Source organism: Podarcis filfolensis, assembly GCF_964270895.1.
Source record: "Podarcis filfolensis genome assembly, chromosome: 15".
Taxonomy (NCBI): domain Eukaryota; kingdom Metazoa; phylum Chordata; class Lepidosauria; order Squamata; family Lacertidae; genus Podarcis; species Podarcis filfolensis.
Genome location: NC_139618.1, coordinates 10,673,137 through 10,688,999, shown reverse-complemented (window position 1 = coordinate 10,688,999; position 15,863 = coordinate 10,673,137). Strand labels below are relative to the sequence as shown.

The 15,863-nt window shown below is 45.3% G+C and overlaps 1 protein-coding gene across 5 annotated transcripts in view; it reads left to right on the top strand.

The window, feature by feature from the left end:
• The window catches only part of AUTS2 (activator of transcription and developmental regulator AUTS2), a 669,531-nt gene that overhangs the window by 160,245 nt on the left and 493,423 nt on the right, over positions 1-15,863 (top strand). The window contains exon 1 of one of the 5 annotated variants that reach the window (XM_083587456.1): positions 9,941-10,392. The exons of the other annotated variants lie outside the window; for them this stretch is intronic. Within the exon in view, the coding sequence (XP_083443582.1) occupies positions 10,345-10,392 (48 nt within the window). The 5' untranslated portion in view covers positions 9,941-10,344. Of the gene's footprint in view, positions 1-9,940; positions 10,393-15,863 lie in introns of those variants that run through there. 5 annotated transcript variants of the gene reach the window in all.

The window sequence follows — 15,863 nt, the reverse complement described above, 5'->3', positions numbered from 1 at the left end:
CATTAATTTCGTCTGCCATTCTTCTTTCATTGGTACAGTGGTACCTCAGGTTACATACGCTTCAGGTTACATACGCTTCAGGTTACAGGCTCCGCTAACCCAGAAAAAGTGCTTCAGGTTAAGAACTTTGCTTCAGGATAAGAACTGAAATCGTGCTCTGGCGGCACGGCAGCAGCAGGAGGCCCCATTAGCTAAAGTGGTGCTTCAGGTTAAGAACAGTTTCAGGTTAAGAACGGACCTCCGGAATGAATTAAGTACTTAACCCAAGGTACCACTGTAGTTCTTCTTGTTTCCATTTCTGTGCCAATAGTACTCTTGCTGCTGTTACTGCATATAAAAACAGTTTATTATCCTGTCTGTTAATATCCTCCCCTACAATGCTAAGTAGAAATGCTTCTGGTTAGACCTTTCGTCCATGTAGCTCCTTAATGTCTACACTGACTGACAGTGACTAAGGTTTCAGACAAAGGGTCTCTCCCAAACCTGCCTGGAGATGCCATGGTTTGAACCTGGGACCTTCTGCATGCAAAGCAGATGCACTCCTACTGCACTACGGCCCTTTCCTATGCAGTGCCAGTGAGATACCTGCCATCTGAACACAGGACATATGTGGAATAGCACTATCCCCCCTTCTGATTCTCAACAACTGGCGAAGAGATTCACACAGCCTGCGATTCTGGAGGGAGCTCACAGCCATTGTGATGAGCAGCCGTCGGTAGCTTTAACGTGTCTCATCTCCTCTTCAGGCCATCCATGGTTTTTTTCCCCTTTTTTATTATTACAATTTTATTGAGACTTTTCAACATGCAATAGAAAACAGAAACAAGAAATAAGAAAAGCAGAGTGTGAAACGAAGAGCAAACAAAGAGGTAACAGAGTAAAGAAAAATGAAAGACCCATTCATGTTGTTTCTCTGTCTCAGTAGGGACGTGGGTGGCGCTGAGCCTCTTGGGCTTGCCGATCAGAAGGTCGGCAGTTTGAATCCCTATGACGGAGGGAGCTCCTGTTGCTCTGTCCCAGCTCCTGCCTACCTAGCAGTTAGAAGGCATACCAGTGCAAGTAGATAAATAGGTACTACTGTGACAGGAAGGTAAACGGCGTTTCCGTGTGCTCTGGTTTCTTTCTTTTTCTTTTACCTTCTATCTCAGTCATTGACAGTACGCTTTGAATGACTGTCTAAATCAGGGCTGGGAACTCGTGACCCTTCCATATATTTTTGGATTTCAACTCCTATCCGCTGCAGTCAGTCTGGTCAATTTTCAAGCTTGATGGGGAGCTGAACTCCAGTAATGTCTAGAGGGCCGTAAGTTTCTCTTTCCCTGGTGTAAACATTGACAGTGTCAGCAGGATACAGCTCACCTCTTTGATTTTACATGGACAACCATTACACAGCCTCACTGGTAGATTTCTATGTGATTTATGTTTCTGGGTCCCCTGAGGACAGAGATCCCAGAGTGCTTTTGTTCATTGTTTCAGAGACAGCTGAATTCATTCCTCCTTCCTACTCATTCTGGCTTTGTTCCCTGGCTTCCTTCATATGCATAGGATCATAGTTTGGTTCAGGAACTGAGCAGGAATAAGAGTATGGATGCATAAAATGCAGTGTGGAAGGATCCATTGATCTCAGACTCACAGAATTGTAGGGTAGAATTGCGCATCATAGAATTGTAACGTTGGAAGGGATCCTGAGGGTCATCTAGTCCAACCTCCTGCAACACAGGAATCTCTTTTCCCCCCCAATAATTTTTTATTATTTTCTTTAAACATACACTTATAATACACATGTCACATAATTACCTTTAGCTCTGCCGAGCTTCCGACCTCCCTCCACCCCTTCGGCAAGTATCTTATGTTTCCTTACATCGTGTATTCTATTACAGTGGTAACTCGGGTTACATACGCTTCAGGTTACATGTGCTTTAGGTTACAGACTCCACTAACCCAGAAATAGTACCTTGGGTTAAGAACTTTGCCTCAGGATGAGATCAGAAATCGTGTGGCAGCAGTGGGAGGCCCCATTAGCTAAAGTGGTGCTTCAGGTTAAGAACAGTTTCAGGTTAAGAACGGACCTCCAGAACAAATTAAGTACGTAACCAGAGGTACCACTGTAATTCAACTTTATATCTGCCATACGTTGTGAGAGTTATTCTAGTCCTGCCAGTGTTTTAAAGGTTTTACAGTTATCTCTTATGTACACCATAAATTTACTCCAGCTTTCTTGAAACTTCTGTTCATCCTGGTCTCGAATTCTTCCCGTTAATCTGGCCAGTTCTGCGTGACTCATCATCTTGACCTGCCATTCCGCAATGGTGGGTATTACTTCTGTTTTCCAATTCTGGGCCAGCATAATTCTTGCTGCAATGCAGGAATCTCAGCTAAAGCACCCCTGGAAGATGGACATCCAACCTCTGCTTAAAAACCTCCAAGGAAGGAGAGTCCACCACCTTCTGAGGGAGTCTATTCCACTGTTGAACAGCTCTTGCTGTTAGAACTTTCTTCCTGATGTTTGGTCAGAATCTCTTTTGTTCTAACTTGAAGCCATTGGTTCAAGTCCTGCCTTCCGGAGCAGGAGAAAACAAGCTTGCTCCATCTTTAGGATATTTGATATTTAAGATATCACATTTTCATGAATTTTGCAATGCAGTTCTCAAGCAGACTAATGAGTACAAAATACATATATGCACATACTGGGGTCAGAGTGTCTATCAAAAAACTTATATTGGTGAAAATAACATTACGTTAGGAGAAATTGCTTTGCCAGATGATGTACCTTAGCCAAAATTGCACACGAAAACGTCTATATTAGGAGAAAATTGCACTAAAATGCTGGTGGTTTTTAATGAGGTCTTTTTAAAACAGATAGATAAATTGCAAACTGATCCAGAAATGTGGAGAGCTGAGCTTGAGAATGGCAACATTTTAAACAGAGAGAAACTGAAAATGATGATTCACCCATCCGTAAACTGTGCACATGAGAGAACTTATCTCACGAGGTAGTCAGTATGAGTCTTCTGGAATGGGGCAGCCTTGAAATCCAATCAACTTACCAAGTTGAAGAACACACATGAAGGTAGCACTGAATCTGGGACGAAAGCCAGAGCTCCTTGTAGTTGCTGAACCTTCTTCTAAGAATCGATCCTAGTGGATTTAATCCATAACGTTAAGTAGTGCACGGTTCTCTTAATAAACCTCATCATTCTTCGGGAAAACACTGTAGATGTTTACAGGGGATTTAGGGAAGGCATATGGTTTTATTCTCTCTAATTATGGTATAATTCCACTTCCACCTTCTATTTAGCAAGAAGGCAAAGGGATCTGCATTGCTCTTGTGTTCCTGAAATGATGCAGCAATTAGGAAAATGCTACAAAAAACAATTGTGATTGAAACATTGGGTTTGGTTTTCTTAGGGCTAGAGCGGAGTCCTTGATTTATCTGTCACACATACCCTCCCTTTTCTTTTTCTTCTCTTAGCCGTTTCACATAACCTTAAAGACCAAAAATTTGTCCTTCTTAAAAGTACGTGTACAGCATTTTTTAAAGCAAAAATCTGTGATGGCCATTAGCCTGAAACATTTCAAGAGGGGATTAGACAGATTCATAGAATCATAGACCTGAAAGGGACCACAGTGGTTACTTAGTTCAACCCTCTACAATGCAGGAATCTTTTGTCCAATGTGGAGTTCAAACCCATGACTCTAAGAGTCGCATGCTCTACTGACTGAGCATGAGATGGCTATCATCAGCAGTTAGCCGCATGGGGCTGGGGGTGGCACAATGCCAGCCTCTCCTTGCCCCCTTCTTGATTCCATATTTAACATGGCTTCTACACCCTGATTTCAAAAGCTGGGGGGATGGGTGTGGAGTGGGGTGGGTTGCCACTAGGGAGGCCCAGAGCAAATTGCACAATACAGCCATGTGATTGGGGATCTGTACATGCCCTAATTCAGGGGTAGGCAATCTAAAGCCCGGGGGCCGGATGCGGCCCAATTGCTTTCTCAGTCCGGCCCACACAAATCAGTGTGTTTTTACATGAGTAGAATGTGTCCTTTTATTTAAAATGCATCTCTTGGTTATTTGTGGGGCATAGGAATTCATTCATATTTTTTTTCAAAATATAGTCCGGCTACCACATGGTCTGAGGGATGGTGGACCAGCCCACGGCTGAAAAAGGTTGCTGACCCCTGCCCTAATTGATACATAGGACAATAATATTATTTCTTGTTTCAACTAAGCACATGTCAACTCACCCTCGGCAGATTCCTGCATTGCAAGGGGTTGAAATAGATAACCGCCATGGTCCCTTCCAACTCTACAATTCTGTGAATGAATCCTGACAGCAGATCTGGTGACGGTTCTCCACAAGGTGCTTGTACAGGGGGTTGCCTTGAGTGTCTCTTGCGGCTTGTCTCTGATGCATAGCTGCTGCCTTTGGTACCTGTACACCAGAGGAGAGCTGTCACGGTCACTCACAACTCCTGGTACAAGCACTTTGTGGCAAACTGTCACCAGATCTGCCACCAGCCTCCAGAGAATGGATCCCAAGTGTTGAAACATTTCTGACATTCAGTTACGGATTCCAAAAAAACCATTATTATAAAGCCAACAAAACGAAACAAAATGCAAGAGGCATTCATCAGACCTGTTAAGGATTAAAAGCAGTAATTATTATGGGTTTATGACCTACTTGTGGGTTGAAGCCCACATTTTGGGCGGAAATGCATTAGGGCAAGCGGGGTACTGCCCCACCTGATTTGATCCCCCTGCAGCCCCCACTCTACCTACCTGCCGTTCTTTTATGTGTTTGCTTATTTATTTGATTATTGGTTACACTTATATCCCGCCATTCCTGCAAGGTATACATGGTTCTCTTCCTCCCCATTTCATCCTTACAATAGGTTAGACTGAGAGGCAGTGACTGGCCCATGGCTCTGTTTCGCAGTTCAAGGGCACTTCTCTCCAGCTGAACAGAAAGATTTCTGATTGTGGTAGAAAAGAGAACTTGAAACACCCTACACGGCTTTGTCTCCAAGGCTCTCTGTGAGACAAGCTAGAAGGCACAACCATTTGGGACGTGACAGTCTAGCGGAGCGGATGGATGGCTTCTTGATTTGTGTGGTCGTTTGGTATGCACATGGACAGGCCTGTTAACAAGCTAGGGTGATTGATCTAGCTGAAGCCGGCCTATTGTGCGATGGTCGCATTTTGGCATAGACAATAGTCGCTGTAAGAAGAGAAAACAAACAAGTTTTCAGGAGGAAATGCTGACATGGGAAGCTTTGAAACAAACAAGGGTGTTATTCTCAAAGCCGTGAAGATAAAACACCCCACTGAGAATTGAGCTGTGATATTTCCCCATGCGCAGACAGAATGGCTGCTATTCACAATCCATTTAATCCTGAGTATTCCTATTAGACTTGCTGTAAGTGTGTTATGTTGCAGTTTCCTGAACATAAATACCTGGGGGGGGGGGGAGATGCAAGGAACATTTCCCTATACCAAGCCAGACCATTGGTCCATCTATCTCAGTAAATAACAGAACCAAAGAATTTTAGAGTTCCTAAAATGACTGGCAGTGGCTCTCAGTGGCTCTCAGGCAAAGTTCTTTCCCTGCCCTAGCTGGAGATATTGGGGATTTAAAACAAACCAACAAATTTACAGTGTTCATAGCCCACTCTTCATTGAATATTTGCAAAGATTACAAAGTCATAGAAGCAGCTCCAATAAATAGCAAATGAACAATTCTGTTGTTAACGGAGAAATCCGAGGGCTCCCTTGGACAAAAAAAAACAAGGACACCAGCCAGGAATACCAGAGCAAAACAGCAGCCAGTAGGCTTGGTCTTTATTGAAGACTGTCGTGACAGGACTCCCACCTGCCACCAGGTGAAACAAAATGGAAGCCCAGAACAAAAGAAGACCCCAACTTTTATTAGCTACTAATCCCCCAAGCTACACCCCTAGAACTACATCACAACTACATCATGACTACATCATTGAGACATCACAAACAGGAAGGTTGAGGGAGGAGTTGTGGCGGTAACCTGAGTATCTTGTCACCTGGCTGGTTCCTCCTTTCCCCCTCCCAATGAGTCATTTCCAGAGGACAAAGGGGAGTTGGCAGTTTCCTGCCCCCAGAGGAAAGATTGTCCTTTGTTCCAGTCCGTGTTGAATCCACTCCCATATGCAAGTCCTTTGTGACTTTGATGGTCTTCTGTTTGGGATCATCAAGGTTGTCATGCCAACTGGGTAGGGCTCCTGAGTACCTGTTGGTACGCTTAAGGGATTATGGCCATCCTGTATTAAACCATCCCCCTTTGATAGTCCTTTCTTCATTGAGCAAAATAAAAGTGGACCGGTGTAAACCCGATGTACGGTTGATTTACTATGAATTTACAACAGAAACGCCACGTATGTCATGTGTGAGTGTGTGTGTGTCGTGTTTGTACAAACTGAATGATTGGGGGGGGGGCTCCTGCAGCACTGTCAAAAGGAAAAGAAGCAAAATTACTATGACAAAAATAATAATAATTCCCAGTTTAGCCAAAGACCTAGGTAAAATAACCAAACCCAAGACGTTTAAACAGATTAAACAAGCAATGGGCTCTTAAGTAACAGTTCCCATCCTGTTTTTCCCACTTATGGCTGCCCACACACCTCCTCTGTCTCTCACATGAAGAGGGCTCCACTCTGTTGACACCCACTGGCTCCCTCCAGCCAAAAAGGTTTTATTATTTATACTGTCTGGTGTTTGAGCAACTTAGCCCCTTTCACTTCCCAACTCTCCAACCCATCTAGACTTTCACCCTGAGTGGCATGCATCTACAAGTGAGAGCCAATTCTAGGTAGAACCAGCTAACTCCAGTTTTGTTCTCCTCTCCTACAAGGGCAACACAACCAAGAAGGGGGAAGCTGCCAGGCATTGCAGCCCCCAGAACTGGGTGCTAGTAAGAAGGCAGGCAGGTGAGGAAAGGCTTTATACCCTAATGGACCGGCCTCCACCCAGAAAGGAACCTAGAGACTAAGTGCTATGAGGAAAGGCTGAATGTTTATCCCGGAGAAGAAATTGTTAAAAGATAAAGCATAGCTCTCTTTGGGCATTTGAAGGTGATGGAGCACATTTGTTGAGCTTGAAGCAGTGGGTTCAAATTACAATAAGGTGGATTTTGACTAAACATTAAGAACATCTTGCTGTGCTGTTCAACCGTGTAATGGTCTGCCTTGGGAGGTGATGGGCTCTCCTATCCGGGGTACTGTGCAATTGATAGGTTCTTGCATGGAGCAGAGAATTGGACCAGAAGATTTCTGAAGCCCCTTCTAAACCTACAATTCTAGAGCCTTATGACATGTCAGGGAACTGACATCGGAGCCAGAGGTGGAGGCAAGGCTCCCAAGCGATGCTGGAGAAGGGCCCAGCAGGGAGAGAGGGAGCTCATCGGCTGGGGAAGAAAATCAGTGTAACACCAGGGATAAAGGGGGGCAGATGGGGGAATCGGCGAGGGGGCTCCAGGACTCCTCGCCAGAGACCAGCGGGGAGAGCACGGGTCCTCCGCTATCCACACCCACCCTGCGCAGAAGACTTCCGCGCAGGGAAAGTAGGCGTAGACTTGGCGTCAAAGAGCTTCTTTGCTGGAAGAAGTTCAAGAAACGACCACTGACGGATTCTGCTAGCGACTGAAACAGCCACGAAGTGAAGGGCTGTCCAGCCAGAAAAAGGTTTAACCAGGCAACCTAGCCAGGAGTGGCGGCAACTTACGCACGAGCAATCCCATATAACCATTACATGACACAACCAACCTAAAGCATCATTTTCACTGGTGTTTTGTAGGCAACATATAATATACACCCAACCTTTAATTTAGGTGTGTGTGTTTTTTGCATTGTTTACATAAGATATGTATTTTGCTTCTTGGCCAATGCAGGATGCTTGCTGTGATCTTTAGAGTCCTCAGACCCACAGGTATCAAGGATGACCTCTTACCTTTTTATGGTTTTGCTTTTCTGTGTTTTCTTTTTGACACTGTGGGCCATATTCAATGAAACTGTTGTGCTAGCAGAAGCCAGTGCAATGTTTTCTGCTAGTGCAACCAGTGCCAGATTTAAGTATAAGCTAAACAAGCTATAGCTTAGGGCCCTGCTTTCTTGCCCCCCACCCAAATTTCACTATTAATATACTTCTTCTTAATTGTATTTCAGTTCAACAATTATTTTGATAAAATACATATTATGTGCAAATGGCTTTAGATACCTATTAGGTCCATAAATTACCATATAGCATATATTCAACACAAAAAAACAGTGACAATTTGTTGTTGACAAAGGACAGCTGGACATATAAAGGGCCCCATTACCTTCAGTAGCTTAGGGCCTCATCAAACCTAAATCCAGCCCTGAGTGCAACTCTATCTCCCTCCCTCTCCTCCCTCTGTGGCCTCCAAATATCAGCTCTCAAGGGTTGGGAGGACCCCCAGAACAGCACATGGAAAGGGGAGATTCCTCCATCAACAAAAACATATTTTTATTTTTTTTTGCTTGCCTGAGAGAACAATCTCCTTTACACTATGGTGAATACAACCCCCGGTAGTTTGTTAAATGCATTTAGTTGCTTTAAACTGCTCAGAAAAAAGTGCTCCCTCCCCGCAAATGTTTTAAATGAAATTAAATTCCACAGGACTGTATTTGGTCCTGCTAGCTTCCTAGTTGCAGTCCTGTCTATTGAAAAGGCATGAAATGAGCCTCTTTTGGTTGACTGTCAGCACGATTCAGAAAAATGAAAGTTGGGGTGGGGAAGCCAGATAACATGTGGTTGCTAACTTTGGGTTAAAGCTTCAAGTTAAATTACTATACTATAAAATACTATAAATATATATTGCCTTCCACTCTGTTGGCAGTGTGCTATTGTTTACCAGTCCGCTGTAATGTGGAAGGCCGGGGGTGTGGTTTGGCTTTTATCAGTAATTTTAATACTGTATAGATTTCATGTGAGCCGCTTAGAGCTTTTGATGGTTAAGCGGTATAAAAATCTTGCTAAATAAATAATAATAAAAACAATGAGAATTTCTGGAGCCACTCTACAGGCATGTTGACTCATATTTCCCTGTTCTGCAAGCATTTTAATTCCATCTGGTTCCATAGAGGAGAGGACTTCAAGGGTTGCAATTATGTTTGGTCTAAGGGGATTTCTTCCACTGACAACCAGGGGTTAATCCCATGCCCACGTCTCGAACAGATCTGACTCCCCAAGGCATGCTGCTATGAGCCCCTGACTTAATGATCCTGCCCAGAAGATCCCCAGCCAATCGTGACTCATCTGGACTTTAGAGGGAGGAGCTCCAGGCTTAGAGGGAGTGGCTTAGAGAAAGGCAGAGAGAGGTAGCCTCTCCACCTCTTCTATTGCCATTAAACCCAGGCTTGGGTGATGTTCATTATTTACTCTTGGGCTGCAATGTACTGGGATATAAAAGAAGTTTTCTCAAAACGGGAGGCATATTGAAGGATGCCAGAAGCACGGCAGGGAGGGCAGGAAATGGACCTCACACCATTCCTGTGATGGCATTTGGAATACAAAAGATTTGACTGCAGAATTGGGAAAGAGACCGTGGCTTTCTGCTTAAGAGGCTTTATAGTTTCTCTGCTATATTTAGGCCTGTAATCTTTTTTTTTCCCCCTCCTCTCCTCTCCTTTTGAAGTGGAGGAAGAGGTTTTTTGCTGGGCAGGAACCTCCTCCCCTGCTCCCCACGCTTTGTTGTTGTTTATAGGAAAGGTGGTAGGGATCCGGACGCGGCGAGTGCAAAGGGTTAAACCCGCCACCGTGGGCTCTCCAAGCAGGCCAGCCAAAAGCCGCTCAGCCTTTGGTTGTCAGAATAATGTTTAGCCAGGTGTTAATCTGTGTCTGGAGGGGGAAGCGATGGAATTCATTATTCATTCCGCCAGGGGAGGTCACGGTCCTGGGTGGCTGCCAGCTCTGAAGCCAGCCTCTTGGATTTACTGACATGTGCCACTTGTGATGAATGCAGCTTGCGGTCCGTTTGTGGAAGTGTCTTGTCAGGCAGCCAAGTCGACAGAGGAGCACAGACGGAGGCATTTTGGACAGCAGCTACGGGGAGGCAAAATCCAGCATTCCTTCAGCGAGGGTGCAGAGCTATCAAGCTGAAAGCGAGAATTTATTTCCCATTCCCTTTTCTTCCTTTCCTTTTCTCCCTTCCTCCTCTTCTTTTTTTTTTTTTTAAAAAAAACATTCTGCTGTTTGAGAGAGCCCTTGGGATCCTTTTTTTAAAGGAGGAAAAAACATTGCTGGCATCTTTTTTTTTTGGAGGGGAAAAAAAGCTTACCTGAGAGTCAGAGACGATGATCAAGTCGAGCTGGTTCTACGTAAAATTCAAGTATGCAGAAAAGGTATGTGAAGCTGATATATTTCCTTCCTGGGAGGAGAGGTGCATGTGAGCATCTTTCCTGCACAGATCCCACTTTTAGACAGGTATTCCTGGTCACTCGTGGTCCTCACTGCTGCCATGAAGTTTCAAAGCCGCATGTGTTTTCCTTGGCTATGGTCATTCTTGGGCTGAAATATGTACAAAGGCTTCGAAGTCTGGCAATCTGACTTGCCTGCGAGTAACACGGGAAAACGTTAGGTCTAGTTTGTGACCCGGTTTCTTTGAAATAGCCACAGGAAAGAAGTGTGTGTATATTTCCTGCAAGAGGAGAAAGGAATATTTTATTCTGTGCAGTTGTTGGAGAAGTAAAAGTTCTGTAGCAGGGCAGTGAGGTGGCAGGGGTGAAACAAAAATGCTGGTTTTCATTTTATTTTGTCGAATAGCTGAGCGGGGGATCTCCACCTATCTATTTATCTGGAGTTCCTTTGGGGGAAGAACCATATTCTATGGGTCAAATGCAGAGACCAAAATTGCACCCGCTCCCTTGCCATGGCCATCATTTTGATTCTTTCCAGCTGGACAACTTATCTAGAAATGTTACATGCCAAGGTTGTTGTTGTTGTCTTGTTTTGTTCTCTTGCTGCACTCCATGGCTCTGCATGACTGTGAACACTGGTAGCCAGCTTATAGCAAGTCAGATCGTTGGTCCAAATAGCTCAGTATTGTCTACACTGACTGGCAGCCGCTGTCCAAGTTTCAGACAGGGGATCTTTCCAGTCTTACCTGGAGATGCCAAGGTTTGAACCTGGGGCCCCCTGCTTGCAAAGCAGATAATCTAACCACTGAACTGTGGTCCTGTGACCCATTGGATGCCCTCCTCCATATGGCTTGGGGCTGCTTCCCTTCCAAATTGGGGATATCCTATTATTAGGAACATCAGAGACCGGAACAATTCAAGCTAGAGCCTTTGATTGTGTAGTGGCCCAATCAAATCGGTTGACTGGGGACTTGTTCTTGCTCTCATCTGTTTTGTCATCTTTGGAGGGCTGGGACAGATTTTACTCTTGCAAAAGGTAGTGTTGGGGGAGGGAGGTTGCTCCCCTGGTACCATGTTTACTTCTTGGGTGGCTGGTACGGATCGTTTGGAGTCATTTTGTTCATCAGTCACCTTCTGTGGGGCATCTCCATTGACAAATTGCGGGATTAGTTTTGGGATCTGGAAGCTGAGGGTAGTCTTGAGAATACAGTGGTACCTCTGGTTACATACTTAATTCGTTCCGGAGGTCCATTCTTAACCTGAAACTGTTTTTAACCTGAAGCACCACTTTAGCTAATGGGGCCTCCCCTGCCACCGCACCACCAGAGCACGATTTCTGTTCTCATCCTGAAACAAAGTTCTTAACCCGAGGTACTATTTCTGGGTTAGTGGAGTCTGTAACCTGAAGCGTATGTAACCTGAGGTACCACTGTAATCCCTTGGCTTCAAGCATCGTACAGGAATAATGTTTGCTAAGGTGCCTGCCTGTCACCCTCCATCCAGGGAAGACATTCAAAGTCTAGTTTGAATTGGAAAAGAAAGTCTTTCTCCAGTGGAGGTTGGTCCATTCCGGCACATGGGGGCACTGCCCCACCAACTCTGAAGGGCTGTGACTCAGTGGTGGAGTACATTGCTCTGTACACAGAAGTTTCCAAGTTCAATCCTTGGCTTCTCCAGGACTGGGGGAGATCTCTGCCTGAAATCCATGAGAGCTGCTACCAACCATTGTAGGCAATACTGAGCTAGATGAAGGACCTGGCTCAGGATAAGGCTCCTTCCTAGGTTCTTAACTTCAGGCTTAATTATTCCCAAGTGCTGGTTCACCAGTGGAGGCTGGCCCATTAGGATTGGGCACTGCCCCATCAACTTCAGTCTGCTTGCCTTCTTACTTGAATGGCTTTGGCTGTCACCACCTTCTTCCTTGGTCTCAATGTTGCCCTAATAGAACTCAGCAGGGAGGAGAAGGAGGGAGACCAAACTGGAGTGAGTTGTCTCTGCCTGTCATTGCCTCTCGTTGTCACCTACTGTTGGCCTCCTCTGCCTTTCGCCCTCCTAGGCCCAATGGGCACGAGCCACCACCATCTTCGCTCCATTGTGTTCTTCATGTTGGGGGAGAAATGCACGTCGAGCAGATTCACAGCAACCCAGAAAGGACAGGGGATGGGGAGGAGAAAAACATTTCCATTGTCAAGGCGTAAATTTTTTATTGACTATCAGACAACTTTTACAGCTCACTGCACAACAAAGATGCATGGAAACAGATAAACTTTGCACAGTGGGGTGTGTGTAATGGGCTAGGAACAAGCCTGGTGTCACCGTGTAGCATTTTTAGTCAGATGCGGGACTCACTAGGCATTTGCTCTCCACCGTGTCAATCAGCACCAGGTGGGCAAGTCTGAGAGCATTTAAATTTTATTTGCTGTAATAGTGGGGCATTTGCGAAAAATAAATGATAGTCCCCAACTCACCGGGTCACCACTGATCCAAGGACTTGTTGCCTCTTATTACCACTACCACTATCTCTTACTCCTACTTGCTCAGGCTAGCCCAATGATGTAAGGGAATGCCTATCAGGATGCAGTTTGCCAAGGTCTCATTGAAATGGGGCAAGCAGATTGGTAGAGGACAGGACCCAAAGCTCCCCCATAGCTCAGGGGTCAAGCTCATGCCTTGCATGAAAATGGTCCCTAGCTCATTCTCCCTCTCCATTTAAAGCAGAGGCTGAGATATGCTCCATGGTGAGATCTCGTGTGGCTTTCAGAGTCTTCTCCTGACCGTCAGCTGTTCGGCGAGGAGTGGGGAGGGCTCTGATGTTCTCCAGTGTGTTTCGCTCTGCAAGAAGATCAAAGCAGAGGGGGAAAACCTCTCCACAGATAGGGAGATTGGTATTCTTTGCAAATACGCAAGAAGTGCCCAGGAATGTTTGCAATTGCATGCCTGTAATTTTGGGGACACAATTGCCTTTTGAAGTTTGAGACTTTTAAGTAGCTGCAGGGCAGGGCGTGTAGTTCAGCTATGCATGGATCATAGCAGCTTAATGCAGAAATGGGATGGAATGGGCTTCTGGGTGAACACATTCAAAAGTGATATGGAATGGAAACAGACTCATTCAACCCATCCCTCAGAATAACCAAATCTGTGAATCCTCAGTTGTTGCTGGGTTTCAGGCTCCCACCAGTCCCACCAGTCCCAGCTGACCAGTAGCCTGGTACTGCAGGAGTTGCAATGAAACAGTGTCTGGAGACTATGGATTCTCCATCTTGGAATAAAGAGACCAGCAAAAGTTGGGAAATTCTGGAGTATTATATGGAATCTGGGCATTTTAGGGATTGAATGGTTGTCATGAGGTCAGGGCATATCACCAAGATTAAAACAGTATCTGATGTGTACTCTGTACTCTATTCTGCCTCTGCATTGGTGGCTCATTGGGGATGCCCAGCACTATGAAAAGATCCCAGTCCTTCCCTCCCTGTGCTACTTTTTAATGCACATTTTACCCCAGTATATGCATGTTTATACAAAGCAGTTGGCTGTAGAACAACCTTGTAGAAATCAGGGAAACACAAATTCAGGGTCTTCTGTTCTCCTGCTGTATCTAAAATGTGAATTAGGTTGGTTTGTCTTTAAATGCAAAGTGGACCTGATTTCTCCCCCATCTCCATGCCTTCCCTTTCTGCTGTCGGGGGGGGGGGGGGGCAAGCCTATGTGGATGTGAACGGATGCTGCAGAGTGTTAGAAGGGATGTTCACTGTCTGTATCCTTGGGGGCATTGAACAAAGATGAGAGGGTGGTCCCCCCTCCCCCGCATGCGCCTGCCTGGAAGGGAACAGGCTTGTGACGAAGAGAAGGAACAAGAAGACTACACAGAGAAAGGCTCAGTGGGATTCTGTCAAATATGTTGTGGATGGCAGCTTTTGACTTGTAACCCCGAAGTACATTTTAGAAGGTACAACGAGTAACAACCAGGTGGTTGAATATTCAGGATGCATTCAATGTCAAAAGGTGGGCTCGGGGGAGATTGGGTGTCACACGCGAGGTCATTCCTATGTAATGCTTTTCCTTTAAAAGAGAAGAGGAATACTAGACCGCTACCATGTTTAACAACAGTGACGCTGACAGATAAGTGGAAAAGTATATGAATCTCACCCCCACCCCCTCGCTTTCAAGATTCAATTGTACCACAAGCTGAGATCTCGTTTCCTGAAATCCTTACTTGGTTCATCGTTCAACTTGGGATATATTCTGGGTACATGTGCCCATTTTGACCCAGTATAGCTGAACCCATCGGGCCCAGAAAGTTGACTGTTTTCACCCTAACTCTGAAATGAAGCTGTTTTCAGACTAATGCTGAACTTGAGTTGGGATTTCAAAAATGGGAATGGTTTTACAGAACAGCTGTTAAGCTCACTGTTATCCAGATACTGTGTGTTTTGCCTAGGACAGGGTGTTCCCAGGAAACACATTAGAACAGCATTTCCCATTCTGGTTGCATTCATATGTTCCTGGACTCCAACTCCCATTAGCCTCAGCCAGTGTGACCAATGCTCATTGTTTTGGCTTCCACTCAGCTTCAACTCTTGGCTTAAGAATTATCAGAGGCTTTATTTGGTATAAACATAGATCAGGATGAATTTTCACAATGACTTGTTGCCATTGGGTTGTTGTTGTTTTTAATGCATGTTGATGTGGAGAACTGAATGTAAGAGTGAAAAGAGAGAGACAGAGAGAGATGGAGATGAACCAAAACTGTTAACCATAAATGGATGTGCATGGATGGTGATATACCTTCAACTACTGCCAGGGACTGGCTAGACACTGAGGAGTGGGCACCAGGAGAAATGGAGTTGGAGACTTGGCTTGGAAGAATGGTTCAGGGATCTAGGGGAGCCTGTAACAGCCGGGAGATGAAAGTCAGAGGCAGGAGAAGCTGCAGGATTGGAAAGTGAAGAACAAATGCAGTAGGCAGGAGAGAGAGGTCAGGCTGGTGGAGAGTCAAGGGGTTCCATATCTCCTCCTGCTGCCCCAGGACCAGGAGAGGATTGAAGAGGGAGGAGCAGAAGGTGACATGCAGGTGGAGTCTCTTTGTCTGCTTGCACACAGCTTGGATGGAGGAGATACATTAGCTGAGGTCAGGCGCAGGGTCTCTCTGTTGCAGCAACTGCCTCATTGGGCACACACCTAGGAGTAGCTGAGAGACGTAGGACTGATGGACATGCCTTTCCCTAATTTTTAAGTGTGCTTTTAACAACAAAGAGTTAATTCCTTACTCTGGATGTTCCTGGCCTGACAGCTCCATGGCAGCTACTTGAATAAATTTGGAGTGGTTATTCCCAATGATTAGGCTGTGAGTGTCATTGCTCATGTATCCAAAATGGTGTCACCCAAGCAGAAGAGGGGAGGAATAATCAGGCACACTTTGCAGATGCACAAAACATATTGCTGGGGGTGTGGAGATC